The sequence below is a fragment of the Lepus europaeus genome, chromosome 13, assembly GCF_033115175.1.
Source record: "Lepus europaeus isolate LE1 chromosome 13, mLepTim1.pri, whole genome shotgun sequence".
Taxonomy (NCBI): Eukaryota; Metazoa; Chordata; class Mammalia; order Lagomorpha; family Leporidae; genus Lepus; species Lepus europaeus.
The window spans coordinates 69604210-69626614 of record NC_084839.1 but is presented as its reverse complement, the minus strand read 5'-3'; the positions used below and the strand labels follow the sequence as shown (position 1 = coordinate 69626614).

Below are 22405 nucleotides of genomic sequence, written 5' to 3'. Positions count from 1 at the left end.
CCAGGACAGAATCTGGCGCCCCGACCAGGACTAGAACATGGTGTGCCGGCGCCGCAAGGCGGAGGATTAGCCTATTGAGGCACGGCACCGGCCCTATGTTTCAGTTTCTAAAGGAAATTCTAAATGCCTATTTTAAAAATTCATTTAAAAATAGCAGTAATAAACACATTACATGACTGTGACAAAATGATTTTTTTTTTCTCATGGAGTTCTTCAGTTTTAGCCCCTGGAGGCATGAGGTGAACTTTGCACCCAGGATCTTTTTTTTAATTTTAAGATTCATTTATTTGAAAGTCAGAGTTACACACAGAGAGAAAGAGAGGCAGAGAGAGAGAGATAGGTCTTCCATTGGTTCAGCCCCCCAGTTGGCCACAGTGGCCAAAGCTGCGCCGATTCAAAGCCAGGAGCCAGGAGCTTCTTCCAGGTCTCCCACACAGGTTCAGGGGCCCAAGCACTTGGGCCATCTTCCACTGCTTTCTCAGGCCATAGCAGAGAGTTGGATCGGAGGTGGAACAGGCGGGACTCAAACCAGCGCTTATATTGGATCCCAGCACTGCAGGCGGCAGCTTTCCCTGCTATGCCACAGTGCCAGCCCCCAAATGACTTATTTTCCAAAATAAATTTTAGTGAGACATATGGCACTGTTTCATGTTTTTGCAAACCAGCTTAATGGACAGTTGGGTTCTCCTGTTGGTGGCTGCATGTGATCTGCTGTTATATCACACATCATAGAGACTCTGGAAAACCCCACTGTGCCCTTTTAAGAGAATGAGAGAAAAACAGTAGTTGAAATAGTTTTGACCTCATAGATCTACCCTGAGACGGGGATTCCTGGACTGCATTTTGAGACCAAACTACCTACCACCTGGGCACTTTGTATGTTTCGAGTGAGTTTGAGGGCCCAAGTGTTAACTTTCCTAGAAATATGACTAATTAAGAGGAAGCTTTATATCTGAGGGAGTTTTGTATAAAACTCCTTTTGACAATGGGATTTTTTTTATCTACTTGTTTTTTAAGAAACTTGGAAAAGCCATCATTGATTTTTTTTTTTTTTTTTTTTTTTTAGGTACTCCTTTAGGCAGGAACCAAAGCATTTTTTAAAGCTTCTCGAGGCTTATGTGGTTCTCTTTGCACAAAGTAATTGTACTTCACTCAGTTATGACTCACCCTGCTCCTCTTCCATTTTCCTCCGAGCCTAGCTGAAGCTCCTCTAGGAAGTAGTCCCTCACTGCCTCACTTTTCATGTCTTGTCCCTGAACTCTCTCATACTTACTGCTGGTCTTTGAGTCCTGTCTTACTATATCTTGTATTGTTTCTGTCTCAATTTTGACCCTTCTGTTAGCTAGAGACACCAGGGAAGGCACCTTATACCAAAATTTTTTTTATGTCCTCAATGTGCTGTGGGCGTCAAATATTTATGCTGAATTCGATTTTTTAATGCCTCTTAATGCACCTGATAACATCTTCCTCCCTCACAGTATATTCCACAACACATTTTTTTTTTCTTTCCTAACATAGGTGCTATTATTTGGTCCACAGTGACAAGGAGCTATGCATTTTTCATTCCCTTGGATATAATCAAATTGTATATTCTGAGATGTAATAGCTACCATTAAGTTAGAATTATTGCCATTATTTTACTTTCCTATTGTTACACGCTGGATAAAAGCTTAGTATATAAAAAGTTGACTTTTGTTAGGTGTAACAACTTAAGAGAATTTATAGTGTCATTGAATTAGTGGATTTCCTAAGGTTTCAGCCAATAATTGAAGTGTATTATCTAATTTTTCCTCAACTGAGTCTGGTGTTTTGGCATATTATACAGATATAACACAATTCTGGTCTCTCTGCAGCTGTGGATTTTTTCAACCAGATCAACATGTTATATGGAACTATTACAGAATTCTGCACTGAAGCAAGCTGTCCAGTCATGTCTGCTGGGCCAAGGTACAAATATTGCCTGTTACATAGGTGTTTGGATGACTTTTGCTTTATCACTAATTTATAGTAAGTTGATTAACAAAGTCTTTTTGTTTTTATTATCTGTTTGTTTATGCCAATGATTCAGTCTGATAGTTTTTGAATACTCACCTATAAACTGTAATTATGAAATACCTTGGTATGTGAGTTCTTAGGTGCTTTGATGTTTAGTGCATCAAAGTAAGTCTGACTGTTAGGTTATAGGAGTAAAAGTATAGAAATTTGAGGTCTGTTTATCTTGTGTAGCAAAAATTCTGTTTTTGGAATTTCATTGACATTTATAGTTCTTGTTTCTAGTTTATAAGTCAATTTCTTGGAAGAGTTTGTTGACCATTTAACACTTCATTTAATTCTGTGTGCTTATTCAGTGTTGATAAGGCAGCACAATTTAGAAGTAATTATCTGACTAAAAAGGTGTTATTTCAAAGAAAGCACTGAAAAAGAGATGAAACTTATCACCTACAGTTGTAAGTCAGTGTATGGTGGAATTACTGTTTGATGTGTTTCCCTCCTGTCTTGTCTTCTAATAAATGAGTAGTATTTTTTGATGATAGGTGATTTCCCGAGGTGTTTGCCTCTTAGAAAAGTTTGTCCTCTTGACACTGCTAAAGGTATAAAAGAAAAAAGATCCACAATTTGTTCGTAGTCCTTTTTTTGTTACCGTATTTCAGGAGGAATGTTTTTATTTTGTGTTCAATTTTTGTTCCTCAAACTTTAAAATAAATAAAAGTAAATAGGAAAATTAAACTCATTTATGGATTAAATGCTTTGTACATGTTAATTGTCCCAGCTGAACAAAGGTGAAGGGGCAAGGAAGGTATGAATGCCTAAGAGTATTTCTCTAACCACCCTCTTTAAGCATCAGGTTTATAATGTTGGCACCACTGATGATAGTAACTTGATGGCCAGAGATCTGCGAGTGAGGTGGATCTGTCAGCTTTTTACCTTGTCTTCAGCAACTTTCTGCCTTAGATAGGAGTACAGATCTTTAATCTTTCCCAGGGCTTTGTTACAAAACATCCAGTCTGGCACTGCCGGCTGCCACATAATTCCCCTTTCCTCTGCTGATTGTAACCATCTCGTTGTAGAAATGTTCTATAGGGAATTTTTAGTAATCTTCAGCAGAACTTTAGATAATTCTTGAAGACACATACAAGGTTCATTGACAGAACATGAACCTGCTTTGATTACAAGTTGTAGATTTGTTAATGTTTTTGAAGACCATCGGTAAAATATTTTTCTCTCCAGATATGAATATCACTGGGCAGATGGTACTAATATTAAAAAGCCAATCAAATGTTCTGCACCAAAGTACATTGACTATTTGATGACTTGGGTTCAGGATCAGCTTGATGATGAAACTCTCTTTCCTTCTAAGATTGGTGAGTTAATGTAGAACTATTTTTCTTTTTGAATGATGATACTTTTGACATTCTGTTACTTTAAAAAAACTGTGATATAGACTGCCAAGTTCTTGTCCAAAAATATATACCAGTATATACTCCTTCTAGTCATGTTTGAGTCTGCCTGAATTTCTTTTTTTCTTTCTTTCTTTCTTTCTTTCTTTCTTTCTTTCTTTCTTTCTTTCTTTCTTTCTTTTTTTAAAGATTTTATTTATTTAAGAGGCAGAGTTACAGACGGAGAGAGGGAGAGACAGGGAGATATGTCTTTGATCTGCTGGTTCACTCCCCAGATGGCTGCAAAGGCCAGAGCTTAGCCAATCCAAAGCCAAGAGCTAGGAGCTTCTTCCAGTTCTCCCATGCAGGTGGAGGTGGGGGAGGGTCCAAGCACTTGGATTATCTTCTGCTGCTTTCCTAGGCCACTGTCAGAGAACTAGATAGGAAAAGGAGCGGGCGGGACTTGAACCAGAACCTATATGGGATGTCAGTGCTGCAGGCTGAGGCTTAACCTACTATGCCTCAGTGCCGGCCATCTTTGTTTTTTTTAAATATTTATTTATTTGAGAGGCAAGGTAAGAATGAGAGAGACAGATCTTCTACTGGTTCACTCCCAAAGGGCCACAACAGCCAAGTCTAGGCCAGGCCAAAGCAAGGAGCCAGGAGCTCCATCCTGGTTTCCCACTTGGATGGCAGGGGCCCAAGCACTTAGGCCATTTTTGCTGTCTTCCCGGACACATTAACAAGAAGCTGGATCTGAAGCGGAATATATGGGACCACCAGAACTCCAATATGGGATGCCAGCATTGCAAACAGCGACTTAATCACTGTGCCGCCATGTGGTCTCTGCTTGAATTTCTTTACCCATGCTGGTTATTACTCATTTTCTTTTTTCTAATTTAGTTAAATATATTTCTGTTTTAATGTACACTTTGAAAATATTGAGATTGAGCATTTTTTGATTTGTTAATCATGTATGTTTTCTGTTTATTTCCTTTGTTCATGTCTATGGTGGGGATATTAGCTGTTTGTCATACATCTACGTATTTTTCCCCAGGTTGCCTTTAGCTTTATTTTTTTGTTCATGGTATTTTTTACTATATCCGTCTTTCTTATTTTGTCCCATTAATCATCTCCTTTCATGCCTTGTGGTTTCAATATGATGGTTAGAAAAGTGGCTTTTTGCTTCAAGTGTTTTTTAAAAATGTATGTTTTGGGGGCTGGTGCTGTGGCATAGCAGGTAAACCCACTGCCTGCAGCACCAGCATCCCATATGGGCGCCAGTCCGGGTTCCAGCTGCTCCACTTTTGATCCAGCTAATGTGCCTGGGAAAGAAGTGGAAGATGGCCCACGTGCTTTGGCCTTTGTACCCACATGGTAGACCCAGAGGAAGCTCCTGATGCCTGGCTTTGGACTGGCCCAGCTCTGGCCTTTGAGGCCATTTTGGGGATGAACCAACAGATGAAGACCTCTCTCTGTCTCTGTCTCTGTCTCTGTCACTGTCTCTCCCCTCCCCTCCCCTCTCCTCTCTCTAGCTCTGCCTTTCAAATAAGTAAATAAATATTAAAAAAATAAAATAAGAATATATGTTTTCTTTCTTTCTGTCTGTCTGTCTTTCTTTCTGTCTGTCTTTCTTTCTGTCTGTCTTTCACAGGCAGAGTGGACAGTGAGAGAGAGAGACAGAGAGAAAGGTCTTCCTTTTGCCGTTGGTTCACCCTCCAATGGCTGGTGCGCTGCAGCTGGCGCACCGCGCTGATTCGAAGGCAGGAGCCAGGTGCTTCTCTTGGTCTCCCATGCGGGTGCAGGGCCCAAGGACTTGGGCCATCCTCCACTGCCTTCCCGGGCCATAGTAGAGAGCTGGCCTGGAAGAGGGGCAACCGGGATAGAATCCGGCGCCGCGAATGGGACTGGAACCCTGTGTGCTGGCGCCGCAAGGCGGAGGATTAGCCTGTTGAGCCACAGTGCCGGCATAGAATATATGTTTTCATCATTTAATTCTTCTGTAGTTTTGTTTTTACATCATTTAATTTTTTGGTCTGTGTTTTTTTTTTTTCTTTCTTTCTTTCTTTGTTTTTTTTTTTTTTTTTAAAGATTTATTCATTTATTTCAAAGTCAGAGTTACACAGAGAAAGGAGAGGCAGAGAGAGAGAGAGGTCTTCCATCCGCTGGGTCACTCCCCAATTGGCAGAACGGCCAGAGCCGTGCTGACCCGAAGCCAGGAGCCAGGAGCTTCTTCTGGGTCTCTCATGCGGGTGCAGGGGCCCAAGGACTTGGGGGCCATCTTCTACTGCTTTTCCAGGCCACAGCAGAGAGCTGGATCAGAAGAGGAACAGCCAGGACTAGAACTGGTGCCTATGTGGGATGCCAGCGCTTCAGGTCAGGGCGTTAACCCACTGCGCCACAGTGCCGGCCCCTGGCCTGTGTTTTTCTGTATGCTACCTTAATTCTCTCCAAATCTGAATGCAGGCTTGTTTGGCTCAACAAATTGTTGTATGTATTGGGATTTTTTTAATCTCTATCTGTTCATGTAGAAATTTTGCACTTTTTTTTTCTTTAAACTGTGGCTCTGTATCTTTCATTATCTTGTAGGGCTAGTATCTCTTCATTTTCAGAGTATTCACATCTATTCTGGTATATTTGTTCTCCTACAGCACCTAAGCAGTATATTCTCAAGATTAAAAAGAAAAAAATCAGATGTTAATTATGCTTCCATTCAGTTTTTGTTGATTACGTAAGGATTCTTGTTCTTCCTGCTGAGTCTTTCTACGCAAGAACAAAATATATTGTTCTTCATTTATTCATGTCTTTTATTTATTCTAATTTCCTCTTGTAAAATCCTATAGTTTGCTTTATATTAGTCCTTCAAGTTTCTTAAGTTTAGTCCTAGTTTTGCATCAGTTTATTGAGTATTTTAAGTGTATGGCCTCATTGTGATATGACTGTTACATTTTTTTTAAAGATTTATTTATTTATTTATTTGAAAGCTACAGAGTTGCAGAGAGAGGGGGAGAGAGAGAGAGATCTTCCCTTCACTGGTTCACTGCCCAGATGGGTACTAGGGTCAATTCTGGGCCAGTCTGAAGGCAGGAGCCAAGAACTTCATTCTGGTCTCTCATGGGTGGCAGGGGCTGGAACACTTGGGCCATCCTCTGCTGCATTTCCCAGGTCATTAGCAGGGAGCTGAATCAAATGCTTGGGGCCTGCCATCCACATGGGAGACCCAGAAGGAGTTCTGAGCTCCTGCCTTCAGCCTGGTCCAGCCCTGGCTGTTGTAGACATTTAAGTGAACCAGCAGATGAAAGTGATATCTCTCTGTCTTTCTCTTCTTGCTATACCTTTCAAACAAATAGAAAAAAAAAACATTTAAAAAATTTTTTAAATTTTTTTAAAGATTTTATTAATTTATTTGAAAGTCAGAGAGAGGAGAGGAGAAGAGGCAGAGAGAGAGAGAGGTCTTACATCCGATGGTTCACTCCCCAGTTGGCCACAATGGCTGGAGCTGCGCTGATCTGAAACCAGGAGCCAGGAGCTTCTTCCGGGTCTCCCATATGGGTGCAGGGGCCCTAGGACTTGGGCCATCTTCTACTGCTTTCCCAGGCCATAGCAGAGAGCTGGATTGGAAGTGGAGCAGCCGGGTTTCGAACCGGCATGCATATAGGATGCTGGTGCTTCTGGCCAGGGTGTTAACCCGCTGTGCCACAGCGCCAGCCCCTAAAAAAATGGAGCAGCCGGGACATGAGCTGGTTCTCAAATGGGATGCTTGCATTGTTGGTTGCGGCTTAACCCGTCACGCCAGCCCTGCTTCTTCTTTTTCTGATACATTTTCTTCTTGTTTTAAACTTACCTAATCGCACTAACTTGTGCTTTCAGATATTGCTGAGTAATGTTCTTTTTTGTCTCTTGTTTTATGCATGTACCCTAGTTCATATTTCAGCATTAAGCAGGAATCTGATTGTGGTTAGAGGCTTATGGATTTTTTAAAAAACGTATTAATGAAATATCCATCCATTTCTATTAAGCAAAGGTTGTTTGTTTGTTGTTGTTGTTTTTTTTTTTTTTTTTTTTTTTTTTTTGACAGGCAGAGAGGACAATGAGAGAGAGAGACAGAGAGAAAGGTCTTCCTTTGCGGTTGGTTCCCCCTCCAATGGCCGCCGTGGCTGGCGCGTTGCGGCTGGTGCACCGCGCTGATCCAAAGGCAGGAACCAGGTGCTTCTCCTGGTCTCCCATGGGGTGCAGGGCCCAAGCACTTGGGCCATCCCCCACTGCACTCCTGGGCCATAGCAGAGAGCTGGCCTGGAAGAGTGGCAACCGGGATAGAATCTGGGGCCCTGACTGGGACTAGAACCTGGTGTGCCGGCGCCGCTAGGCAGAGAATTAGCCTATTGAGCCACGGCGCCGGCCAGCAAAGTTTTTTAAACATCAGGAATGGTCGTAGAGTTTTATCAGATACTATTCCAATATCTGTTGCTGACCTCAAGATTTTCCTTTCTTTTCTTTTTATTTTTTTTTTTTAAAGATTTATTTATTTTTATTTTAAAGTCAGAGTTACACAGAGAGAGGAGAGGGAGGGAGGGAGGGAGGGAGGGGGAGAGAGAGAGAGAGAAAGGAAGGTCTTGCATCTGCTGGTTCACTCCCCAGTTGGCCGCGACAGCCGGAGCTAAGCTGATCCGAAGCCAGGAGCTTCTTCTGAGTCTCCCACACGGGTGCAGGGGCCCAAAAAGCTGGGCCATCCTCTACTGCTTTCCTAGGCCACAGCAGAGATCCACAGAGGCCACAGCTGGATCGGAAGTGGAGCAGCCGGGACTAGAACCGGCACCCATATGGGATGCCGGCGCCCTAGGCCAAGGCATTAACCTGCTGCGCCACAGTGCTGGTCCTGATGACCTCAAGATTTTCTTCATTTAAAAGTGTTCTGCTCGGCCGGTGCCGTGGCTTAACAGGCTAATCCTCCACCTTGCGGCGCCGGCACACTGGGTTCTAGTCCTGGTTGGGGCGTCGGATTCTATCCTGGTTGCCCCTCTTCCAGGCCAGCTCTCTGCTATGGCCCGGGAAGGCAGTGGAGGATGGCCCAGGTGCTTGGGCCCTGCACCCGCATGGGAGACCAGGAGAAGCACCTGGCTTCGGATTGGCAAGATGCGCTGGCTGCAGCGGCCATTGGAGGGTGAACCAACAGCAAAAAGGAAGACCTTTCTCTCTGTCTCTCTCACTATCCACTGCCTGTCCAAAAAAAAAAAAAAAAAGTGTTCTGCTCAAATAGTACTTTTTTTATTTGCTAATACTTTGAGATTTTGGCATCAGTGTTGATGCATGCCTTTGTCTTTTTCAATTCAGGATGTCTTGTGATCATTGTGTTATTGGATTCCTTTTTGAAAGATCCTGATTAGAGGCTCTTTGGAAAGAAAAATTTATATCTGGGAATTATATTTGATCTGTTTGATGTTGGTCAGTTTTTTCATTGTTATTAAACTTTTTATTTCCTTTCTCAGATCCTTTATTATGTATTGATTATGCTTAAATATATCTGATCAATCCAGCTTGGAAGATACATTGATTAAAGCAAATTATTTCTTTACTCATTGAAGTCTCCCTCTTATGGAAGATAAAGAATTCTTTTGACTTTATCCTCTTTCTCAGCTTCCCATCCTTCAGTAACTTATTCTGATGTTCTGGAATCTTTGTCTCTCCCCTCACAAGGTCATTAGTGAAATCTTTTCCCAGTTACTTAATCTTATTAGAACTGGTTTTTTTTTTGTTTTTTGTTTTGTTTTTTTTTTTTAACGCGAATTATTGTTTCTTCTATTAACAAGGCACCCGTTTGTACATTCTCAGGGAAAAGGGGTTTGATTCCAAAATCTACATTTTAAAATATGGTAATACCAGATTTTGCCCAGGAGAACATACCGATAAACTCTATATAATGTTTAAAAAAACAAGTGAGCCAAGATTGGGGGACTTGAGAGATAACCTCTAAATAGCAAAATACACTGAATTTCAAGTTACTAGGAAAGTGTGTTTTAAGCCTTTGTTTTCTAAAAGATTGCAGAAAAGAAAGTGTTTCAAGAGTAGTGTTGCGGAACAGACTAAGGCCAGCCTATCTAGGTTATTTTCAAAACAGATACTCTTTATGTGTTTGCCAGTTATATTGTCCTTTTCTGTCCTTGTTTTCTAAGAGACTGATACTGTCAACCACAGTTCTATTCTCCACACCTTGAAGAGAGGTCATGAACCCTTCCTTCCACAGTTTTGTTCTTCTTTTGTTTGTTTTTGGTTTGTAACATTTACTTATGTATTTGAAAGGCAGAATTACAGAGAAACAGAGGCAGAAAGAGAGATCTTCCATCCACTGGTTACTCCCCAGATGGTTGCAACAACTAGAGCTGGGCTGATCCAAAGCTAGGAGCCAGGAGCTTCTTCCAGGTCTCCTGCGTGGGTACAGGGGCCCAAGGACTTGGACCATCTTCCACCGCTTTCCCAGGCATGTTAGCAGGGAGCTCTATCAGAAGTGGAGCAGCCAGGACTTGAACTGTTGCCCATATGGGATGCTGGTACTGCAGATGGCGGTTTTACCCGCTACGCCACAGCGTCAGCCCCTCCACAGTTCTTTTCTAAACAGGTGTTTATTTTCTTTTAAAGATATAGACATTTACCCCCTTGCTTTTCCAAGAATCATATCCCTGCCCTTTTAAAAAAATTTTTTTATTTTATTTATTTGAGAGGCAGAGTTATATAGGGAAAGAGAGAGACAGAGGGAGCTCTTCCATCTGCTTGTTTACTCCCCACGTGGACACAACCACCAGGGCTGGGCCAGGCCAAAGCCATGAACCAGGAACTTCCTCTGGGAGGAAGGACCTGCTGCTTTCCCAGGTGCATTAGCAGGGAGCTGGATAAGACGTGGAGCAGCTGGGACTCGAACTGGTGCCCATATGGGATGCTGGTGCTATAGGCTGTGGCTTTAACCCCCTGAGCCACAGCACCGGCCCCTTAATACTCCCTTTTTAGGCTAGAAGAATATGAAAATAGCTTTTTAAAAAAGTTAGGACTCCTACTTTCAGAAAGAAAACTGGCTTTCCAGGGTGATTTGGAAGATAAAATACTTTTTGTATTGATAGATTATAATGCCTGAGTGTGCTGTGCTTGCCTTTTCTTTTGTCTTTTCCTAATTAAGTGTGTGATTTCTTTTAAGTTACAAATGACAAAAAATTTTCTATTTATAATTAAAATACTCAAATTCTTGTTGCATTTATTCTTAGGGATACACTGAACACTGAAACAACTAAAAATGTGCTTATTTGAACTTTGACTTAGCAATGTCCTGTGTAGTTTAATGCCTGTGCCTGTCTTAAGGCAATGAAAAAAGTATGTACGGGTATAGTTCGGTTTGGATTTATTTTCCCTTGTCTTTTAAAAAACACAGAGGAATAGGCTTGTGTATTTGTACATGTGTGCATTTATGTGTTATAATTGCCAATGGCAGTATCCAAGCATTCTGTTCAGTCAGAGAAAAGACTAAGTAATACCTGTGAATATTTGATTACAGGTGTCCCGTTTCCCAAAAACTTCATGTCTGTGGCAAAGACCATTCTAAAGCGCCTGTTCAGGGTCTACGCCCATATTTACCACCAGCACTTTGATTCTGTAATGCAGCTGCAAGAGGAGGCCCACCTCAACACCTCCTTTAAGCACTTTATTTTCTTTGTTCAGGTGAGTTGAACCAGATTAATTTCTGTGTCCTGTGACTTGGACTTTCTTGGATTGGAAACTCTTATTTATAGACCTGGAGCTAAGTTCAGGCAGGAGTCTCTTCAACTACACTGATGTATTGAAATGTAAAAAGGCATCACCCTGGTTTAGATCCCTCTGCCTGTGGCTTCCATGGGTCTCTGGTTAGGATGTATCATTTAGGGATATGGCCTATTGCCTTATGCGCCCTTAGTTAGACTTGGAACTTTTGAAAATATTCATATTGTTTGAGGAGGATATCAAAGAATCAGGACTCCTAAAGCCTGACTTTAGAGATACATAATTTTGTATGGAAAATATAAATGTCTTTCTAGATATCATTTTATGGTAGAAAAATTTGGTAGCTATTGGTAGTAGATATTGTGTATTAAAGTTCTGTGTACTACACAAAGTAGAATGTGCTACACTCTTACTGGTCCTCCTTATGAGTTACTGCGTGATGGGTACATGTATGCATGAGTAAAATCTCCACTGCCCCAGAGATGGCCACAGTCGCAGGTGCAGTTTGTAGTTTGAGGTGATTTAAGATTTATTTATTATATTTGAAAGGCAGAGTTACAGAGAGGTAGAAGCAGAGAGAGAGAGAAAGGTCTTCCATTTGCTGGTTTACTCCCCAGATGGCTGCAACGGCCAGAGCCAGGCTGATCCGAAGCCAGGAGCTTCCTCTGGGTCTCCCGTGCATGTGCAGGGGGCCAAGGACCTGGGCCATCTTCTATTGCTTTCCCAGGCCATAGCAGGGAGCTGATCGGAAGTAGAGCAGCTGGGACTTGGAACTGGCCCTCATATGGTATGCTGGCACTGCAGGTGATGGCTTTACCCACTATGCCACAGTGCCGGCCCCAAATATGCATTCAATTTTGATTTTAATGTTTGAAAACACAGAATCATATCTAAAACATACTGTTGCTGACTTAGTAAGTCCCCTGTTGTAAGGATATATAAGCAAATCACTTTGCTTTGCTGCAGTCAAATGTGAGGGGTTTGCCCACATACCAAGCAAGCAGTCAGTTCTACAGTGGACGCCACCTAGCTGTCCTCTGTAAAGTTCCCATGACCCCTGCCTTTTATTGGTTAATTTGCTAGAGTGGCTCATGGAACGCAGAGGAACAGTGTTTGCCAGGTTAGTATAAAGGATATTGCAGAGGATACAGATGAACAGCCAGACAGAAGAGATGCTCAGGGCCATGTGTGGGATAAAAGGTAAGGAGCTTCAGTGCCTTCACCAAACATGACATTCTGCAAGAACCAGCACGTGGTAGATCTCCAGACGCTCTCGTGGGCTACATCCTTTTGGGTTTTTGTTGGGGCTTCATTACTTGTCTGTGATTGATTACGTCCTTGGCCACTGGAGCTCTGCTGCACATTTCACCACACTCCTCTCCTCAGGGAGTCGGGGTGGGACTGAAAATTGCAGCCCTGTAATCAAGCCTGCTGTGGTCTCTTCACTGACCATGCCACATCCTGCATTTCTACAGGGATCCCGGAAACAGAACTGAAGACCAAGTATCTCTCACAGCATCATGCCTATGTTCTCTAAAAGGAAGTGGAGACAGTCCTATTTTAACATGTTCACAGAGATCATTTGATCCTTCCAGAAAACTACAGCTGGGAATACCTTCTCTAAAATATATTTGAAGAGTTTAATTGTAGACATATTTAAAATTTTTTTCTTCTCTTTTTAGGAGTTTAACCTGATTGATAGACGTGAGTTGGCACCTCTTCAGGAATTAATTGAGAAGCTTGGATCAAAAGACAGATAAATGGTTCTTTTAGACCACATTTACCTTCCTGCTTCCTCTACTGCTAGAGCTGTCTGAGTGCTATCTGTTATAGACTAGTGATACAAACTTTAAGAGAACAGAATAAAAAGACACCCATTGTCTGTGTGTCTACAGATAAAATTGTCCCAAAGGTAGGTTTGCCTGATAGCTTCAAAGTGATACCCACAGGACACAGCCAAACCTGAGTTACTGTGTGATGACCATTCCTGTTACTGTCAGAGACATACATGTGACTAATCTGTAGCGCATTTAGTTTACTTATTATTTTATTCAGGAAAATGATTGAGTCTATTTCAGGTGGTAGCATAGTGTATTCCACAGTAATTTATTAGTAAGTTTCCAGAACAAATTTCCAAATAGCACAATCAGATTGATTTTATTCTGCTTTTAGTTTTTGAATAGAAAAGATATTTTTAAGTTTTTTTTAAGATATAGAACATTTGCATCACTTTCAATAATCCTTTAGTTTCAATCTGTATGCTAGTGTTTTTATAGATAAGAATATATGTATTTTTTCAAAATCTGTGATTGCAGTTTAAATCACATGGCAAATATGGAATGGGATTAACCAAATTATTTTAAAGTGACTATTTTTTAATCTTTATTTGGAATTTTATTCATATCTATCTAAATTATTAGGAGTGTGTTTATTAAATAATTTTTTTACAACTTCTAAGGATAGTCTTGAGGTTTTATTTTGAAATGCTTCACTAAAGTTAGTTTAATATGTAGCTTTTGGCTGAGAAAAAGAGAACTTCCAAGAAATTATGGCAGACTTAGGTCTCAAAGCCATTATTTTCATTCACATTATTTTTCAGAGGCCATGTAATTCTGGATAAGAGAGTGGAAGAAGTACTCAGTGCTTAATTATTTTTTTTTCTTTAATTCTATGTTTTTATTGTGACTTGAGACTTAGTTTAGAATAGTACAGAAGTACACAAAGTTTATCCTGATAAGGATAAGACTTAAGCAAAACCACAGTAAAAAACTTTGAAGGTGTACACATTTTATAATAGCTAGTTTGGTGTACTACTTGTTTGTGTTCAAGGGTGTGTGTGTGTGTGTGTATCTAAAGGAAACAAAATGGGAGAAATAATTTTTTAAAAAAATTTACTTTGTCCTATTGTTATTCAAAGGTTGAATTGAGCCCACCACAGGGGTTTTATCTAGTTTGAATTGTGTCTGTCTCAAAACTCGAAATTCTGTTTCTATTAGGGTAAAAGAATCTTCCCCTTGAGTGAAGAAAACATCTATTTTTCAGTTGGTCCCTAGGATTTAGTCAACTCCAGCTGACTATTTAAAATGTACTGAGGAGTAGCAAGAGTGCTGGAAGCTGCCAGACCGGCAGAGCTTTCAGTGGTCACATGCTGTGTCTCAGAGCTGTAATTCTTACCAAAATAGCACCTCTTTTATGTGTTGATAAGGGGTAGGTTTGATTGTTTATTTTTACAGTCTCTCGAGAGCATAAAGAATTACTTAGAAACATCCCTTTTAATAATTCAATTTCAATAAATTCTTAAATATATACAGAATTTTTCATTTGCTCTAATTATGCTGAAACCATACAATGTTTGAGGAACTGAAGAATGGGATGGTCACTTAGGATAAAAAGAGAAAACCCTGCCTGAGGCACTCGGGCTTGCTGGAAGGTGCAGAGGTCGGCCACACTGCATGCTCCTTTGACCGCTGGCAGATGGAAGCAGGCATCTGGTCTGGGGATGCCGCCTCGATGCAACTGCCCTTGACTGTAAACCTGTGACTGCAGCTGTTTGTGTCGCAAGGACTGTGTTAAGCGGTGTCTCTCAACCAGAGTTGTGCTTTCATTTTCACATCCTCAAACAACAGCAGCCTCACTTTTCTCCATTCGTTTCCAGTGGTAGGTATCCTCCCTTTCTTCATGACTAAAGCCCCAAACAAACCAAAGTCGGTCAGGCATGTTCTAGGGCAGTAATAAAGGCAGCTTATTAATGAGACATAAATCAAAACTTTTTGGTAATTTGAGACTCAGAATGTCCTTTTTCCCTCTTAATAAAGACGTTCTCAAGTTCCCAAGCCACTGGCATAACCAGCAGGGCACCTGACTGTGGCTGTTTACATTATTTGTTTACTTCCAAGGCCAGGGAGTCCAGGGCAAGAGGAGGACTGGAGGCAGGGAAGTGGGTGGGACCTTCCGGACCTGGCCACAGGGTCAAGGTTTGATAGGAGTCTAAAGAAATCAGTCTGTCTTGGACTCCTCTCATTTGTGATGTTCATCCCCGTGCCCTCAATCTGCCTGTGCCACACGCACTCCCTTACCCCACTCCTGTCAGAAGTCAGCTGTTGGTATATGAACTCTGCTTCTCGGAGGTGATTACTACAGTCATGGGGTGGAGAGGACTAGCTACATTATGTGGCTAATCTTCTGGTGCTGTAGTCTTCGGGCCTCTTAAACAACTCGGGCAATAATTTTTGTTTATTCAAACTTTCTTGTACTCCAGTTTTCATAGTGATGGGCATATGCATCCTTTCTTCAGATTGTGAATAAAGTGATTTATAGGGCTGCCAACTAACAAAAGTATTTTCTTTGTAGCTGCATACTTGAGAAATACAAATCGGTGTTCGCTATGACTTTGTTAGCAAAGGTGGTTCTTTTACTAGTGTGGAAGCCAGAGGAACAATCCTGGTGGTGATAGTAACTTTTGCAAACATTGTTGAGGTTTCCATTATACTGTTGGCTTCTCTCCGAGCAGTGAAGTTAGGCCAGAAGTAGAGCCTCTCAGGAGCATCATCATCACCTCGTAAATGTAAACAAGCCAGGCCTAGACACTGTTCCTCAGCAGCCTCAGTCTTGGTGCCAGGGCTGCCATGCCTTGCTGTGGGGCGCGGCCACCTGTCAGCGAGAAGTGCTGGCCCAGACCGCAAACACTGAGCACTGCCAGCAGGCCTGTTACTTCTCCTGATACCATTGCAGGAAGTGCGTTTGGTTTCTGTCCTAGAATTCTGGCAAAGCAGAAGAGTAATCCTCTCATCTTCATGTTTTTGCATTTGAGTTTGATATATTGCTGTAAAAGACTTTGGGGGGGTGATATTAGATGTGGTAACTGTAATTTTATTGAAGCAACTGCATTGAAATTCATTTGGACATTCTCTCCATTATCAGATTCTATTCCAAACAAGTGTTCTGTAAATCCAAATGGATTACCAGTGTGCTATAGACTTATGGAACAGCATTCTGTATTTGGTGTGCATTGAAAATAGTTTGCATAAGTTAGTCTTGGTTACCATTTAAAATATTTTTAAATGTTCCTTACATAAAAAGTTATGTTGTATTTTTAAACTTTTAGGGGGCTTTATCTATTTTTCTAAGTCAGTTAACTGTACTTTTTGAAAAAGTATTTTGTATCTACTTTTGTAACTTCATCAAAATAAAATATATTGAAGCAAAAAATATGTATGTGTCTCAACACCCTTGTTTTTTAAAGGTTTATTTATTTAATTGAAAGTCAGACTTGACAGAATCTCCCATCCACTGGTTCACTCCCTAAATGTTTGCAACAGCTGGGGCTAGGCCAGACCAGAGTCAGGAGCCAGGAACGCCACCCTGGTCTCCTGTGTGGGCAGCAAGGACTTGAGCACTTGGGCTGTCTTCTGCTTGCCCAGGCACATTACTAGCAGGGAGCTGGATCAGAAGTAGAGTAGCTGGAACTCAAACTTGTCCTCTGATGGAGGATGCAGCTGTCCCAGGCATCCCAGGCAGCAGCTGAGCCTGCTGTACCACAGCACCTGCCCCTCTACAATCAATCTTCTATTTAAATATGGAACTTGAGGTTTGGTAGGTTCTGTGGTTCTCCAGTCCATTTTAAATGTGGAAAATTATCTTTGTGTATCATTTAGTAGCTAACATTTTCTTAAAGAAAACCCTTGTAGAAAGGGAAGTTCCTAAATAAACTAAATAGAATACTAGGGCCCCATCTCCCAAGGAACAGACTGTTATTCTGATCGTAGTGGTGGAAACCCATCTTGACAAAAATGCCGCCAACCAAGCTCTTGGCCTTTTTTGAACATTGCTGGTTGTAAAGGGAAGAGTCACAAATTTTTTGCCCTTGAAACTGATTACTCAAGCACATAACCTTAAAACAGCCCTCTCCTCAAATGGCATTTTGTCATTACAGTAGGAGAAATATTAAGTCTTTTTAGAAAAGGTCCACATTACAGATGCATTTTAGGTCTATTTAAAATAATGCTAGAATTGTTTAGACAATTGTTCAGAGTTTTAAAATGATGCATGTAGATAAACAGTCCCGGATTGACACTCATTTTGTGTCAGACATGGGTCAGCTATCATTCAGCTTGTTTGCAATTTCAGGCTTAAAAGAGATGGCAAAAGTGGTAGGTTTCTAGAGGTATCTAATGGCTGTCTTTGACAGCTGTTTTTAAGTTAACTATTTATCTGAGACATCTTTCACCTGCTGATTTACTCAAATGCTCAACAACAGGCTGGGCCAGGCTGAAAGCAGAAGCCTAGAACTCCTATTGGGTCTCCCACATGGGTGCCAGGGACCCAAGTACAGGAGCCATCATCATCTGCCTCCAGGGAGTGTGCCAGCTGGAAGTGCAAGCAGGCTGGACCAGACCCCAGGCCCTCTGATACTGAATGGAGGTGTACCTTGTAGCTGGCGGCTTAACCGCACCACCAAACATCTGCTCCTGAAAGCTATTTCTAACTTACAAAAACAGTAGTCCAGTCAGTCTCTGAGAGGGCCAGGGTCAGGCTTCAAAACCTTCACAGCCAGAACCTTGACCAAATCTAGGGAGACAGACACTGCAGCCTGCACTGTTATTGTTGCCCACTAGATGTCAGTGTCTGCCACGATGCCTCCCTAGCAGCTTCTGCCCTGTGGAGAGAAGGGTTTTATCCAGCACCACCTCTGGTGTGTCTTCTTGGTAAGTTGCATGGGTGCCTTTTATTGGCAGATCCTAGGTCATACACTTCTGTCCTGGCTACAAGAAAGAGGAACAAAGACTCCGCTTCCCTTGGGGGTGTGGAGCAAGCTTGTTTTTTAAAAAACCCAGAAGCTAGACGGCACGTGCTGCCGGGTGGGCTTCTGTTCTTGCACTGAGAAGATGTGGGGTTTTCACAGGAGTGCTGGTAATGAGGTGCACGGGTTTAGCTCAGCTGATTATTCTTTTCTTTTTGTAGCAGCGTTGCCAACTCAAGGAAATAGGTTATTGAGTTAGACTCTGGCCAAGCTCCTTACTTTGTGGCCAGCCAACACGTTGAATATGACGTCCTTGGGGAACCTACCTTTTTAGGGGAGTTCTTCAGCTTATCTTGTCTCATCCTTGCAGCAGCCTGGTGAAGTGGCCACAGTTCACTGGGCATTTTTCAGTGTTTTTTAGACCATGTCACAAAAGCTCAGACAAGTTCAGACAGCTAACACATGGCACACTAATCAGTTGCATTTGCAAGAATTCTGTATGGTCGAGTGCTAGCAGGCTCTAAAATGAAAATGACTGTGCAATTAAAAGTCGTTCCAATGTGGTAAAAAGAGAGAGACACCCAGAGAGAGCCTGCCTTCAGAGTCGTCTGCAGCTGTGTCAGATCTGTTACACATATGAAGATGGAGTGATCCACAGGAACGACAATAGGAGAATCTCAGGTTTGCAGCAAATAATAAAATGCAGAAAGAATTGACCATTTCTGAGGCCAAAGACGTTTCACTTTTAATCATAAAGCAAAACTTGCCTATTGTTTGCTTCTGTCGTAAAAAATATTACACCTCAGCTATTATGTGGAATTGATCTGGAAGCCCAAGACTGGTGAGAACACGCAAATCTTTTTCTAAAATGGTTCGAATGTAGACTTGTGAAACTGACGTTGCTAAACCTCTGTCGTGTTGTGCTCAGTAATTTCAGTGCATGCACTTTTTTTTTTAAAAAAAGATTTACTTAAAAGTCAGGGAGGGACAGAGGAAGAAAAAGATCTTCCATCTGTTATTCACTCGCCAAATGGCCACAACAGCCGGGGCTGGGCCAGGCCAAAGCCAGGAGCCTGGGTCTCCATCCAGGTCTCCTACATGGATGGCAGGGGCTCAAGCACTTGGGCCACCTTGCACTGCTTTCTCAGGTGCATTAGCAGGGAGTTGGATCAGAAGCGACGTCAGCATCCGACATGGGATGCTGGCGTTGCAGGTGGTGGCTTCACCCACTGCACCACAGAGGCCCATGAGTGCAGTGAAAGTTAAGCACAAGTTTGGGGCCATAAGCTTGCTGTGGGGTGGTCAGAGGTAGCTCCCTGGAGAAGACACAACTTGAACTGGCTTAAAAAATAGGTAACTGAGGTGCGCATTTAAATTAGTGATGAAGATGCTGGTTGGGACGTCCATATCCCATCACGGAGTACCTGAGTTCCTGGCTCTGGTTCTTAGTTCCAGCTTCCTGCAAATGGGATGACCCAAGCGTTTGGGTTCCTGCCACCCACATGAGAGACCTGGATTGCCTTCCCAGTTCCCTGCTTCTACCCCACTGCAGTATTGGGGGAGTGAACCAGCAGATGGAAGCTGTTTTACGCTCGCTCTGCCTCTCAAATAAATATAATACACTTTTTTCTATAGATGTGTGTGCAGTTTTGGAGGTTGTGCAGGGAAGTTCAGGTAGGTCAGTGTTATTGATGAGTGGCTTTCGGTTGTGTGGGGAACCGCAGGCTGGCCACCTGTGAGAACCTCCTCATCTACATAGTTTGCAGCAATCAGTCGACCACAAGGCCTACAAAAACAACCAGGTGAAACGGATGAAACAGAATGGACTCTGCATAAACTAGGAAGAACCAGGTGAAACAGATGACCTGAGGCTATACGCGCCCTTTCATCTGATTGGACGATATCAGCATAAAGGGACATTGGGATTTGGGCGGGCCGGCGCCGCCGCTGCTGCTGGCGGCCGCCGCTGCGGCCCCTCTTCTTTTCTCCTCTCCTCGCTTTCCTTCTGCCCCCACAAGTAAAAGTTCCTTGAGAACCGATGAACAGTGACCGTGCCGTGACTGCGTTGGACCCTCGCTGGCGAGGGTCCGACATGGTGCTGTGACTCGGATAGTCGGACCGGTCACTGGAAGCGGGAAAAAAAACTAGAACGTGTGGAAAACACGGGAATCTAGGCGGTAAAGTCTAGGGCTGGTACTGGGGGAAAAAAAAGTAGAACGTGTGGAAAACACAGGAATCTAGGCAGTAAAGTCTAGGGTCGGTACCGGGGGGAAAAAACTAGAACGTGTGGAAAACACGGGAATCTAGGCGGTAAAGTCTAGGGTCGGTACCGGGGGGAAAAAACTAGAACGTGTGGAAAACATGGGAATCTAGGCGGTGAAGTCTAGGGTTGGTACCGGGGGGAAAAACAGAACGTGTGGAAAACATGGGAATCTAGGCGGTAAAGTCTAGGGTTGGTACCGCAGAGAAAAGGAATTCCTCGACAACCAAGTTGTCTTTTAAAGTAGCGGGGATGCCTGTGAAAGTGGCCGCTGTAAAGCGGTGAGTTAGGACAACTGAGGGTAGCAGAGAAATCGCCTGTAGTCCTTAGGTTATGGCAACTGATCGACCAAGCTCTCGGTAATGACTCAAAGGAAATAGCAGCCCTCTTAGATGAAGGGGCTGATTTACTAGAGGAAACAGAAGCTCAATCTGGGAGCCTAGACGGAGACAAAGAGGATGGAGACAGAGGACCAACATGGGTTGGGACAGAGGTAGATAGGGTGAGAGACCCCTTCCTTCTGCAGCCCCCTATTACCAGAGGCAAAAGGCGGGGGCTTTCCCCAGAACCTCCTCGAGAAAAACGGGCAGGAGGACGAGGCACTCCCCCTAAGTGGGAAGAATATCACCGTATAAACCAGGCTTTCCCTGTGATAGTGGACGCGCAGGGCAACCGGGCATGGACCAATGGACTAGTCCCAGAGGACTGGAGGAACCTAGCTAAGGCAGTGCTTGGTGGGGGAGACTTCCTCATCTAGTCCTAGGCTTACAGAGAGCTCTCGAGAGCTCAGGCCCGTGCTAACGCTAGGAACGGTCAGCCAGCCTGGAACAAGGATTAGGAGCTTTTAATGACAAACAGGCTCAGGCTATTTGCCCTAACGAGGTTTTGATGCAAGTGAGAGAACTAGCCCGGAGGGCATGGAAGGCCATTCCAAGGAACGGGCTAGGATAAAAATGTTTTAAGTGTGGAAAAGATCACATGAAAAGGGAATGTACAGAACAATTGGGACGCCAATCGGGACTGTGTCCTCGAGGTGGTAAAGGCAACCATTGGGCAAATGAGTGCTATTCCAAGCAAGATAAGGCAGGCAATTCGCTTCTATCACTCACCAGATTAAAAGGCCAGAATAGTACACTCCAAAAAAGTGGCGAGCCCCCACACCCAGGGGCCCGAAAACTCGATGAGAGAACAAACCATGTGAGGAGTAGGACCGTCTCAAAAGGACCGGCAAGCGTCTACTGCACAGAGCTGCGAGCCACCAACTATTTAGTATGAACACCTCAAATGGGAATCCAGGCAATAAATGTGGAACCTCAGGAGCCCATGGACGATATCAACGGTTTAGGTTTTACTATAGGAAGGGCTACAAATTCATTAACGGGGCTTATCCAGTTGCCTTGCTCAAAGTAATGTTCCAATCTAAGGGGATAGTGCAGCTGTTGTCATTACAGCCCATTGCTCAGCTGCTAATAATAGGCCTTGTAAAGGATACTAGAGGTAATCAAGGAAAGCATTTTGCAGCTCACTATGACTCTTGGCCAGCGCCCACTATGGACTCTTATCAAAAGAAAGGCAATCAAGGGGCTGTTAGATACAGGTGCAGATGTTAGTATTATCTCCAAACAAGACTGGCCTCCTTCATGGCCCCTCCAGGAAGGAGATAACACCTTGGTAGGATTAGGCATTGCTGTTGCCCCATCCCGAAGCGAGCAAGTGCTAGATTGGAAAGATCAAGAAGGCACCACAGGCAAAGTACAACCTTGTGTGTGTGCTATCCCTGTAACTTTATGGGAGAAGGATGTCTTAGAGCAACTTCATTTGCAGACCTGTTGTTGGCAGCTGTGAGAGGACACCCTAGAAAGAGCGTTTACCATGCTAACCTCATGCTTGCAGACGGCGGGGTTACAAATTGCACCAGAAAAGATTCAAAAGGGCACGGTGGTCCAGTACCTAGGGCTAAGGTTAACACCAACTACTGTGGCCCCTTTAGATTTTGTCATATCCACCGCAGGACCTAAGACCTTAAATGACTTCCAAAAATTATGTGGTAACGGCCTTATTGTAAACTAACCAATGATGACATCTTGGAAGGCGATTCACAGCTCGCCTCACCTCATACGTTGACCCCAGAGGCAGTTGCAATCTTACAGAAGGTTGAAGAACGCCTTAAAATCACGCAGATTCAAAAATGCCAGAGCAGTTTGCACATGTCGGTGGACACACTCGAATTGTCAGCCACGGCTCTAAAAGAAGGAACTCAACAGGTTATTCAACACTGTCTACAGTTCT

General features: G+C 43.0%; 1 protein-coding gene across 1 annotated transcript in view; it reads left to right on the top strand.

Moving 5' to 3' along the window:
• MOB1A (MOB kinase activator 1A) overlaps positions 1 to 16313 on the top strand; it is a 34095-nt gene extending 17782 nt beyond the window's left edge. The window contains exons 3-6 of the mRNA XM_062209680.1: positions 1854 to 1947; positions 3229 to 3362; positions 10915 to 11078; positions 12800 to 16313. Coding sequence (XP_062065664.1) covers positions 1854 to 1947; positions 3229 to 3362; positions 10915 to 11078; positions 12800 to 12877 — 470 coding nt within the window. The 3' untranslated portion in view covers positions 12878 to 16313. The remainder of the gene's footprint in view (positions 1 to 1853; positions 1948 to 3228; positions 3363 to 10914; positions 11079 to 12799) is intronic.
• Positions 16314 to 22405: the final 6092 nt, after the last annotated feature.